Source organism: Quercus robur, chromosome 3 (assembly GCF_932294415.1).
Source record: "Quercus robur chromosome 3, dhQueRobu3.1, whole genome shotgun sequence".
NCBI lineage: Eukaryota > Viridiplantae > Streptophyta > Magnoliopsida > Fagales > Fagaceae > Quercus > Quercus robur.
In genome coordinates this window covers 49,795,418-49,808,552 of record NC_065536.1, presented here as the reverse complement: position 1 = coordinate 49,808,552, position 13,135 = coordinate 49,795,418, and the positions used below count along the sequence as shown (strand labels likewise).

General features: G+C 32.8%; 2 protein-coding genes across 2 annotated transcripts in view; both read right to left on the bottom strand.

Moving 5' to 3' along the window:
* The window catches only part of LOC126718201 (receptor-like protein EIX1), an 89,027-nt gene that overhangs the window by 14,022 nt on the left and 61,870 nt on the right, over positions 1-13,135 (bottom strand). The window lies entirely within an intron of this gene.
* LOC126719712 (receptor-like protein EIX2) lies at positions 9,834-12,779 on the bottom strand. Its single transcript, XM_050422238.1, has one exon. The coding sequence runs from the start codon at positions 12,777-12,779 to the stop codon at positions 9,834-9,836; it is 2,946 nt and encodes a 981-aa protein (XP_050278195.1).

Here is a 13,135-nt window from a genome sequence, read left to right as displayed (position 1 = left end):
ATGTCATACCTGACTTGGATCAAACTAATTTATTTTTTTAATTATAAACAAATGGCATAAAATGATTGGCATGTGTAAATTAAAATTTTCAATTAGACAAAATTACCCTCACTCCCAATCAACCCGATCCAGACAACCCAACTCAAAAATCCCAAAATCTGAAAGGATGAACCCCAGGTTCCCAACGCCATAGTCCCACTAGCCTCAATCGGCGACCCCAACCCACTATAAAGAGTTCAAACGCAACCTCCCTCCTCTGTTGAGCTAATGGGTACTGAAGCAACACAAAAACTTTGAACATTCTTGCTATACACAAATAGAAGACAATTCCTTTTCTTATTCAAAAAACTCTAAGGAAACTGTTTTGCTTGGTTGAAAATTTTAGAAATGACTTGCTTGGTTTGGTTTGGTATAAAAGAGAGATCTTTGGAGGATTCTTGGTTTCTTTGGGTTGGCCAAAAGTTGCTCTTTTGGAGGTTTCTTATAAAATTTTGTTTTGCTCTCTTTGTTTTTGATCTTTGGGTTGCAGTATTTTTCATTTTCTTGAAATTTATTTTGATTCTGGTTTTTGTTTTGAAGATTAGCCAATGATATGCCAAATTTTTTATATGGGTGTATGGATTGATGATTTTTTTTTTCTTTCAAGATTAGTGAAGTTAATACTAAATCAATGATTGAATTTTGTAACATTTTTTACCGTATTGTTTGAAATTTGTTGGTGGGCTATGGGTTTAATGAGCTCTATACCCATATACCCATCTATTGGTCGTAACTTTCATGTGGATTTCTCAATAACTAGCGATGGAGTGTTCCTTGGGGTTGTTGGTTTTGGATTACCAGTTGGGCTTGCCAATTAAGGTAGTGGGATTGCAGCATTGGGGTTTCATCCTTTCAAATTTGGGGAATTTTGAGACTGGGTTGTTTGGATTGGGTTGAGTGGGTGTGAGGGTAATTTGGTCATTTTAGAGGTTTCAGATGTATTTTGATCATCGTTGAGCTTTAGGGGTATTTTGATCATTTGAGATGTTTAGGGGCATTTCGGCCTTTTTAAGGTTTCAAGGGTACTTTGGTCATTATATATATTTTAGGGGGTATTTTGGTCATTATAGAGGTTTGGGGAAATTTTGGTCATTTTTTAGTTTTCAGGGTATTTTTGGTAATTTTAGAAGTTTTGAGTTATTTTTTTGTTATTTTAGAGGTTTTGGATGTATTTTGGTCATCTTAGGGATTTAGGAGTATTTTGGTCATTTTAGAGGTTTTGAAGTATTTTGGTCATGTTAAAGCTTTTGAGGGTATTTTAGTCTTTTTGGATATTTCAGGGGTATGTTGGCCGTTTTAGAGGTTTTAAGGGTTTTTTTTTTTTTTTTTTTTTTTTTTTAGGTTTTAGGGGTATTTTGGTTATTTTCGGAAGTTTCAAGGCTACTTTGATAAATTTAGAGGTTTCGGGATTTTTTTTTGTCATTTTAGAGGTTTATGAGCATTTTGATCATTTTAGATTTTTTTTTATGGCATTTTGGTCATTTTAGAGACTTCTGGGTATTTTGGCTGATTTTAGAGGTTTCGAGGATATTTTGATCGTTTTAAAGGTTTCTGGGTATTCTGGCCCATTTTAGAGATTTTTAGGGTATTTTGGTTATTTTAGAGATTTTGGGGAATTTTTTTTTGTCATTTTAGAGATTTTCGAGTGTATTTTGGTCATTTTATAAGTTTTGTAGGTATTTTGGTCATTTGAGAGGTTTCTGGGTAATTTGGTTCAAATTAGAGATTTTGGGGGTATTTTGGACATTTAGAGGTTTCATGGATATTTTGTAGGACCGAGCTTTTGTCTAGTCAGATCGATTTTCCAGCCACTCGTAACCCAACCCAAAATTTCCAAGAATAAAATCGACCCAACCAGAAGATTTTGGCCCATGGTCGGGTTGGTCTCAAGTCAGTTTTTTATTGTTTTTTATTTATTTATTGTTTTTTTCATCCTTGTTATTTGAAAAATAAACAAAAAATAATCTTAGGATACTTTCTATAATTAATTTTTAGGAATAGTCAAAATAAATTGGACGATTATGGTAATAGTTAAATTTTCATTAAATAAAATGAATTAAATAGAATATGTTTTTTTTATTAGCCTATATGTATATATATATATAAGTAAGACTTAGATACAGTACTTAGGTGTTATTCCTTAGGTTCACTTCTTAAGATTTTGTCATGTAAATTTTTTCTCATGGAATGGAAGTGTATGTTTTAGTTAAGTAGCTACATGGCTAAATCTTAAAAAGGGAATCTAAGGAACAACACCTAAAGTACTATACTTAAATTTTGTCCATATATATATATATATGAGATTGGTTCAAGTTACACCTAGTGTAACTTCAAATAAATTACACATTTTTAAGACCATTGATTTCTATGAGATCTAATTGTTAAAAATAGTCAACTACCACATTAGAAAATTTTATTTTAGGGTTTTTTTTTTTCAACTTATTTATTACAACCAATGATTTCTCTCTCCTTATTTATTTATTCATGCTGTCAAAATGAGAACATTTTTTATTTTTCTCCGGGTTATTATGGTATAATTTTCTTTTATTCCACCCTTCTTGCTATGGAGACTTGGGCATGTTTGGTACACTGTAATGATTATTACATACAAATAGGAATAAGTATTACAATGAATACATTAAGTTGGAATGTAATAAGTATTACTATTCATTAGTTTGGTGACCATTTAGGAATAAAATCCTGAATATGCATCCACAATTTAGTAGAGTACAAAAAGAAGGTGTAATTAAATCATTTTAAAGTCAAAATAGAGCTACTAATTAACAATAAGGAAAATTTATTTTTTTTCCTTTTGAAGATGTGGCAACTAATGGCTTTTTAGGAATTTTTTTTTTAAAATTTATTACATAAGGTGAAGAAATAGATATTCAGTATTTTTTATAATGAATAGTTATTTTTCATTTGAAGAATAACTATTCCTAAGGAATAACTATTCATTATAATAAAAACATAACCAAACAACCGAATAGTTATGCCATAAGAATATCTATTACATTACAGTATTTATTACAGTCTACCAAACGTGCCCTTATTGCATAACATCACAGTGCTCCATCCTATCACTTGCGTTGCATATATGTACATATTATATTTTTTTTTTTTTTGGATGTTACTGGGATTTATTTGAAGCAAGGGGTAGGCAGGCCGGGGTATTGGTGCCATCATCTGAAACTTTTCATGAAGATTTTACTATCCCTAATGTTGAATAGTTGTTATTCAAGAGTTTGAAAGATCTGATTTGGATGTCAAAATTCTAAGTAGTGAGGTAATAAATAAATAAGCTAATTATTGATGATGTCCTGATTTTACAATTACGGCAATATAACCACAATCCATTAGCAATATATTTCGGCTACTTTGTTTTTCTTTTAGGGGCCGACTACTTTGTTTATGTAGTATTTCCTTCCACAATTTATGCTATAAAAGAAACTGCTAACTCCTACTTTTGTTGGTCTTGACAAAATATATTTCTCCTTTATTTTGTTGAAAATGCTTTTAAATTTATCACTGCAAGCCAAAATATATTTTCCTTTTCTTTTCTTTTTTTTGGTTGAATACGCTTTTAAATTTATCATTGCACCCTTGAAAATTGAAGTTAATCAACAAGGTAAAATAAAAATAAGAATACTTTGAAAATTGAAGTGGATGAGGTCGACAACTTTGAGAAGGATGAAAAAATTATGCACATTGAATTGCATGCAGATACTACGTGTATTCTCAAAAAATGTTCTCATTTTGACATCATGAATAAATAAATAAGAAGAGAGAAATCAATGGTTGTAATAAATAAGGTGAGAGGAAAAAAAAAAAAAAAACCTAAAATAAAGTTTTTAAATGTGGCAGTTGACTATTATTAACCCTTAGATCTTATAGAAATCAATGGTCTTAAAAATGTGTAACTTGAACTTGTCATATATATATATATATATATATGAGTTAGATTCAAGTTACATTTAGTGTAACTCTAAGCAATGTTATACCACCCTTACACTATCCAATAATTTGTTATTAAATTCATATTTTAAGAATCCTACCGTTGAATTATATGTTCTATATGTGCTTAATATGCATGCCAATTTTTATGCTAATTGGATGTTATTTACCATGTGATCCATAAACTCATCTTTTATGAATTATTTTAAGCTATAAAAACTTGAATTTAAACAATTGATTGATAACATAACTATTAATCTTTGATCACCGTGAAACTTTGCAAGCATTGAGAGTATATGAATATAATGTAATCCAACGGTAGATTTGTCAAAATTCGCATCTAATAATAAGTTATTAAGTGGTGTAAAATCGTTTATAGAGTTACACCGGATGTAACTGGAACCCAACTCTATATATATATATATATATATATATATAGGGCAAGACTTAGGTACAGCACTTAAGTGCTGTTCCTTAGGTTTTCCTCTTAAGATTCTGCCATGTGGAATTTTTCACATAGGATGAAAGTGTATTTTTTAATTAAGTAACCATATGGCTGAATCTTAAAAAGGGAACCTAAGGAACAGTACCTAAGTTTTATCCATATATATATATATATATATATATAAGATAGGTTCAAGTTACACCTGGTGTAATTTGACAAAAATTACACCTTTTATACACCTTGGATTTATAAAAGATTCAATAGTTAGTAAAAGTCAATTGCCATATCCGCTAACTTAATTTAAGATCTTTTTTTTTTCTCTCACGTCATTTATTACTACCTCTTCAAACGATTAGAGAGAACAATCAAGAGAGAGGTATTTACTATTTAACATTGTAAAGAACTTCTAGCCTTACTATTAGTCTAATATTGACTGTTGTAGTATTGTAAGGTTGTATTAAGATGAATTTGTGGGTTCTAGTTAGTGGTAAAATCTTTGATGGTTGTAGAAGAGATCTGAGTTTCAATTTCTGTCTACACCAAAAACTAATTGATGTCTTGGTCTGATGATAAAGAGCATTCATCAAGAGCGGATGTCATAGGTTGAAACTCTCTATAAAAACAAAAGAATTTGAGTTACAAACAAATTTTATTACGTTCTTATCAGTAATTTTCTTTATCCAAATGAATATGCTTGTTACATCCATATATAATTACGTTCTTATTACTACCTCTTCAAACGTTTAGAGAGAAATATCAAGAGAGAGGTATTTTGTCAAAGGCCTTGTAACTGAATTGGAACCTCCCATGTACAAAGTGCTTGGGGTCTAGGGGGGAAAGGGTACGAGTTGCGGGGTTTGCAGTATGTTGTAATTATTTCTCAAAAAAGAAAAGAAGAAAGAGAGAGGTATTTTCTATTTAACATTGTAAAGAACTTCTAGCCTTACTATTAGTCTATTATTGACTGTTGTAGTATTGTAATCTTATATTAAGATGAATTTGAGTTACAAACAAATTTTATTACGTTCTTATCAGTAATTTTCTTTATCCAAACGAATATACTTGTTACATCCAAATATTATTACGTTCTTATTACTACCTCTTCAAACGTTTAGAGAGAACAATCAAGAGATAGGTATTTACTATTTAACATTGTAAAGAACTTCTAGCCATACTATTAGTCTATTATTGACTGTTGTAGTATTGTAAGGTTATATTAAGATGAGCCAATGGGGGCTTGGCTCAGCTGGGTATGGTTCATTCGCTCTGCCTAACATACTCAGGTTCGATTTCCGCTACCAACAGGAGTCCATTAGTGGGCATCATATCCCTAAATGTGTGTGCTCTGCCCGGGGGTTTAATATAACCATAAACACCCACATTTTTTTTTTCTCAACAAAAAAAAGGTTATATTAAGATGAATTTGAGTTACAAACAAATTTTATTACGTTCTTATCATTAATATTCTTTATCCAAATGAATATGCTTGTTACTCCAAATATTATTACGTTCTTATTATTAATTTTCTTTATCTAATGAAACTTAATTAGATTAGAATTTGACTAAATTAGATATGTCACACATGAAGACATGATTCAAAAGGAAACTTGACTTTTCAAATGAAAATTTTGCATTAGGAAGATTTTTTAAAAAAAATTCGGAGAAAAAAAAATTGAATTAGCATATACAATTACATTCCTATTGATAAGTATAAATTAATGAATTTATGTTTGACTTCTTTGTTGCAAAATTCCTAATTTGTCATGGACGACCAAATTCAAAATGAGATTCAAATTTAGAATCAAGGTTTAATGAAGGAAAACATTACTCAAAAGGAAACTTTAATTTTCAAAAGGTTTGCATTAAAAAAATTCCAACAGATGGCTATGACTAAAAAAAGAATTTTAACTAAATATTGTAAGTTAAGAAAGAAATCTATCTTAGGAATAATTCTTTTTTGAATATTATATTAGAAATATAAGTATCTAATATCATAATTTTAGGCATGATCATAATATCAAAAAACCTCTTTCCAAGTTTTCAAAACCCATATTCTCTTAATCAATGTAGGACAATTACCTCCTTTTTTTTTCTTAAAAAAAATGGGTAATTGTCCCACATTGCTTAAGAGAGTGTGTTGTGTAGTATAACTTGCCGCACCCTCTCTTAAAAGTTACCATAACTTTTGAGTGGAGTTGTGGTGTGCCTTTATGTTAAAACCCATTTCCCTCTCTCCTGTATGTGTGTTTGTTTCTTAAAAAAAAAAAAGAATGGGTAATTGTCCCACATTGCTTAAGAGAGTGTGTTGTGTGTAGTATAACTTGTCTCACCCTCTCTTAAAAGTTACCATGACTTTTAAGTAGAGTTGTGGTGTGCCTTTGTGTTAAAACCTCATTTCCCTCTCCCTTGTGTGTGTGTGTGTTTGTTTCTTAAAAAAAAAAAAGGTAATTATCCCACATTGCTTAAAAGAGTGTGTTATGTGTAGTATAACTTGCCCTACCCTCCCTTAAAAGTTACCATAGTTTTTGAGTGGAGTTGTGTTGTGCCTTTGTGTTAGAACCCTTTTCCCTCTCCCTTGTGTGTGTGTGTTTGTTTCTCAAGTTTTCAAAACCCACCTCTTTTTGCTTTTAAAAAAAAAAAAAAAAAAAAAAAAAAAAAAAAAAAAAAAAAAAACCCACCTCTAATCATCTTCTTCTTTTACATTAAAAAAGAAAAAGAAAAAAAAGGGATGGCAAGCAAAAGATCTTCAAGGTTGAGAAAACATGTTAACTTTTCTTCTTCTTCTTCTTCTTCTTCTTTTTAAATTTTTTTTTTTTTTAATATTAAAAATTGGGTGAGTCGGGTTGGACCCGTGACCCGAGTAATTGAGCTGGCAGCTGACCCGAGAACTATCCAACCCGCCCAAAACCCTTCAGGTCGGGTTGGGTTGGGCAGTTTAGTTAGGCAAGCCAAATCCATGCTCAGCCCTAATATTTCACTCATTTTAGAGGTTTTATATTTTGGCTCATTTGAGAGATTTTGAGGATGTTTTGGTCATTTTAGAGGTTTTTAGGTATTATTGATCATTTTAGAGATTTCAGGAGTATTTTGGTTATTTTAGAGGTTACGAGGTATATTTGATCATTTGGAGTGTATTATAATTATTTTGGTGGTTCCAAGAGTATTTTGGTCTTTTTAGTTGTTTTTGGGTATTTTAGAGTTGACTGATTTGGGTAAATGATACTTGAATCATACATGGATCTAATTGGGTACCTATTTTAAACCCAATTAACATAAGTGTAAATTGGGTTTAATTGGGTTAATACCCATTTGACCTAATTAATAATTGGGTGGGTTTAGGTCTTATATGAGTGGATGGGTTTGGGTTGATTACCCGGGGTGAAAATGTGACTTTTTTGAATTTGGATTGATTAGTCATTTAGTGTTTGTCTAAGTCTTATTGGTATTACTATATATTTATGGAGTAAATTGAATTGGTTATAGAAGTTTCAAGGAGAGAAAAGAGGAAGTTCGTATTGAAAAAAAAGGTGAGAAAATGACCATATATGTTTAACTTTTTTATTTATTTTTCTTATAATTTCTTTCCTCCCATTTTTTTATCCTCTCAAGGGATATCATAAAACATGCCCGCGTAAAAACCAACTATGGGTAGAATCGGATTGTGAAAATTTCTTCAATGTCAATGGTGGTGAGAGTTGTTTTCAATTTTGTATCAGAATTTTGTTTATATATATTTATTCCTAGTTAAGTTCTATAATTCCTTTAAAGGCATAGACTCCTTTTTAAAATAAATAAATAATTGGGAGACTAGTTTGTAAATGATAATATGAATCTTTGTTTTTTACTAGCTTGTGACTTATGCAGATACAACCCCATCTTGTGGAAACACTCCTATCCACCATTGCAGCTTCAAAGGAACTCCCTGCTTATAAAAACCTGTTTACATGGACAGTAGCTCCAGTCCCATTCTTGAACCCTCTACAACAGATATGAAAAAACAACTAATTGAGCATTTTCAAGAGAGCTTCGGGATGATGCTATTGATGGCAGTCAAAATTTACAAGAGAGGTCAAAAGCCAATCCTACCATTTGTCCCCTTTCTTCAAAATCTACAAATAAAATGTCTTTATGGATTTGTAGCAAACTCTGCATGCTACACAACAGAAGTTACAACCATGGGAAGGGAAAATTTGCCAAGTCTACACGATGTTGCCTTCCGAATTTGATGCGCATCCGAGCTTTAGTGGGAAGACAAAGAGGCTGAGCCTTGCCAGTTGATAGCACTAAAAGCTAAGCCTAGCTTTTTACTATGTCTATACTTTAATGAATTGGTACTCCTAACCATCATTCAAGACATAAATTTGATCTAAAAGCTCCCTTTTATATTACTCTGCTTTACTCAAGCAAAATTGCAAAGTTACATTATTATTTTTAGAGTAAACTATGTATTGGGTCCATATCCTTTGCACCATATTTCAATTTTATCCTAACCTTTTAATTGTGTCAATTTGATCCCTAACCTTTCAGTGTCGTGTCAATTTAGTTCCTATCATTATTATCTTGGGTGAAAATTGATGACATGGAAAATGGCCAAAATAAAATTTTAGTGTACTGTCACATTAACAAAAGCTGATTTTTTATTTTTACCATTAAACACGTCATCAATTTACATTCAAAAAATAATAACATTGACTAAATTGACACAGTACTGAAGGTTGGGGATCAAATTGACACAAGTGAAAGATTAAGGACCAAATTGAAATATGATATATAAGATAAGGACTAAATACGTAGCTTACCCTTATTTTTATTTTCATTTGTGTCTAGGAGGCAGTTTTAAAGTGAATTACGAACTGAAATTCATGTATTATCTTGTGCAAGTGCTTGTGGAGCTACTTCTTGTTGCATCTGTAAAATATAAAGAGTAAATGTGTTCATGTCAATTTGCGCTGAGGATATAGTAGTATGGTTGACACATAGCGAAAGCACCTATATGAGTTAAGAGGTACTTCCTCTGAGAAATGCTTATATATGTGACTTACCAAGTTTTGGATGTGCATTGCCCCTGCTTCTATGTCTCCATTAGTCCATGCATTTCTGACTTGTCAATCTGGAATGGCAAAACAAACAAAAAGTTGACCACTGTGACTTGTGCACAATGGAGGTAACAAGCGTCTTCAATACTTGAGAAGTACAATTCATAATACACAGAATCAAATTTATTAGAGTCCTTGTTGGGGAGATAACACCTTGGAGGGACTCCACTTGAGGCCTAACATATTGAGACATCACTTGACCCAAAAGTTAAGCCTAAACATTAAGTACAATACATCACAAACAAAAAATAAGCACAATACATATAAATTACATTTTCTAGTTCCATTAAAGCCCAATTTCAGTGTTTTTCTGCTTGAATCTTCCTTTGCAAATGAGCCATATTCACTGCAATGACCACTAAAAGCCTATCTTTCATTTTACCAGCAAAACGGAAGTAAGCATTTCTCCAGGACTTCTTTATCAACAAGCTGCCACAAACAGCCCAAAATCCCACAATGAAACCCAGCGCAATACTTAGGTAAAACCATAACTTTTCAAAACGATCTTCACCATCTTTATGTTCTGCACTCCTGTCACTTGGTATTGAGAAAATTGTTGGCAATGGAGGAGGCCCATAAAGTTGTGGGTTACCTACATAAATGGATGGATCATTGAAGGTTTGAAATTGGTTTGATGATGGAATTTCTCCGGACAAGTTGTTATATGACAAATTCAAATGGCTCAAAAAAGTCATAGAAGACATGCTTGGAGGAATGTGACCTGAAAGATGGTTGTTTGAGAGGTCAAGAGTTTCTAATTGGTGCAAAGCTCCAATGTTCTCTGGTATCTTTCCCGTAAACTGGTTCCATGACAAATTCAAGGAATTCAATAAGGTCAGATTTGTTAGTTCTGTTGGGATCTCCCCTGAAAGACTATTTTTCGAAAAATCCATGAGACTAACATTTGAGATTTGGTTGTAGTATTCATATTGTCTCCCTTTAACAACCAAATCCATATGCTCTGTGATCTCCGGAAATATTGTGCCATTGAAATTTTTGTAACCAGCCAAACTACCTAAACATGATGGAATAGATCCTGAGAAATTATTATGTGCAAGGTCCAAGACATGGATATTAGTCATTCCACACAATTGTTTAGGAATTCTTCCGAAGAGCATATTTCCTCGTAGCCTTAATATTGTTAATGAAGAAAGTCTTTCTCCAATCCATTTTGGTATGGTCCCTGATAATCTATTCTCACCAAGATCAAGTGTTGATAGCGATATGCTTGAAACAAATTTCAAGCAAAAGGAGAGGTTTCCAGAAAGATTGTTGTTACTCAATTGCAACCAGCTAAGAGAAGGTAGTGAGCACATTGAGCTTGGAATGTCACCAAATAGATTATTCTTGGACAGATCTATGTAGAGCAGATTTTGCATACTCTTCCAATGATTGTGGATATTTCCAGATAAATGATTGTTTGATAGAAGAAGAAAGCCCAAATCTGTTAGTCCATTTATGGATGATGGGATGCTACCATTTAGCAAGTTGTCTGAGAGATCTAAGACTGTCAATTGTGACATTTCTAGGCCAATTCTTATCGGTATTGGTCCCGAAAGTAAATTGCTCCTCAAGGAGAACCTTGTCACACTAGGCCATAGTGGTAGTGGACCCACTAAATGATTAAAATCTAGATGTACCGAGTCCAAGGAAGAGAAGTTTAATGACTTGGGGAGGTTTCCCATTAATTTGTTTTGAGAAAGATCCAACACCTCAAGCTGTGAAGACAAGTTCCACAACCAATTCGGTATTGTATCTGAAATTGTAGTATTCACTAAATGGATCTCTGTGAGTTCCTTCTGTGTTCTAAGCCATGTAGGGAATGTAGGGTTCAATTGACAGTCCAAAATGTTGACATATTGTAGACTAAAAGGAGGAATCCAATCACGTGTCACATTGAAAACTAAAAGGTTCCTATATGATGACAAGGAAAAGCCATTCAATTTTGTGAGATTTAGGAAATGAGTTTCAGTCATGATACCTTGCCAGTAATTCTCTACAAGATGCAACACTCTCAACTCAGAAAGTTGTCCAATTAATTCTGGGATGGTTCCATTCATCATGTTCAATTCGAGGTCCAATATCTCCAATCGGGACAGATTTTGTATAGATGATGGAATTGAACCGGAGAATGCATTGCTGAAAAGTTGAAGCTTTCTCAAACTCTTTACATACCCCAAAGAATGAGGGATATTCCCAATGAGTTGGTTCCAGCCCAAATTTAACTCCTCTAGGCTACTATTACTGCATTCTGATAAAGCCTGGAAAAATTCTGTTATTTCGCCACTGATATGATTATATGATAAATCTAAAGTCCGCAAATTGCATAGCTTCCCCTTTGCAATCTTAGGGATGGAGCCACTGAGATTACAGGGGCTAAGTTTGAGATTTGTGAGGGAAGTGATATTGAACATCCATTGAGGAACTGAAGAAGAGTTGAAGTCATTATAAGAGAGCTCAAGTACAGAAAGTGAAGTAAAGTTGAGAGAGGAAAAACTTTGAGGGAGATAATTAAGTTCACAATTGGACAAGTGCAACTCCAACAGAGAAGGGAGCAGATTAACAGTTTGCAGCCAATCAGTTGTTGCTTCAGAAAGGTTCACCCCATTCAAATTGAGGTATTGTAGGGAAGAGAGACCGGAGAGCCAATTTAAATTTGAAGTTGAAGGAGTTGGTAGTGGTAGTGGTAGATGTTCATCAAAAGCAGAGAGATCAAGATAAAGCAAGTTAGAAAGATTCCCAAGTTGAGGTGGGATCATTCCAGCAAAGGATGCATAGGAGAAATTAAGGTAACTCAACATATTGAGAGAACCAATGAAATTTGGGATGGGAATTCCTTGAAAATCATTGTAGCTTAGATCCAAGTAATTTAGATATTTTAATTCAAGCAAGGAAGGAGATAAAACACCACTCAAAGGCTTCCAACACACTGTTGAGGTATTACTAGATATTTGATCACAGAAAAATGGCCTTTTGAGGTCAAGTTTTATGATGTTACCTGTTCGATTGCTACAGCCTACTCCCAACCAGTTGCAGCAATCTTTGCCAACCCAGGAAGAAAGTCTTCTTGAAGGATCATCAAGTCCTTCTTTAAATTTAAGAAGGGCTTCCCTTTCCATCTCGATGCAACCCATAGTGGAGTTGCCAGCACTAGAATTGGACCATATAGCTTCAAGTGAAATCAACTCAGTTAGCAAAAGAAGGAAATTAAGACTGAGTAGGAAGGTGGTTTTCATGATAGCCATCGTTGCTTTTCAATTTACAAGGTTGAAGGTTTAAATGCAATTTATAAAGGTCATAGTTCATTTCAGATTTTTTCCCAAAAAGGGAAAGGGCCTGTTTGGTAATATTATTCTAAGAATGTTGTTTTATATTTTGAAAATACGTGTAGTTGAAAAAGTGTGTAAAAATACGTGTAATGTAGTTTAAAAACTGAAGAGTGTTACTTAAAATGCTATACCAAACGGCCCCTATGTTACCTTAAACACATTTGGGGGACTATACAAGGAACTTTTCCGGTCCCTAAAGCATTTTTTTTTTTTAACCATAACCACATGTTGATAAGAAACATTTAATTTCAAATGGGCTTAAATAACCTAAA

Bases quoted from the DNA above. Each gene is read 5' to 3' on its own strand.
- LOC126719712 (XM_050422238.1), bottom strand. From the start codon at position 12,779: ATGGCTATCATGAAAACCACCTTCCTACTCAGTCTTAATTTCCTTCTT.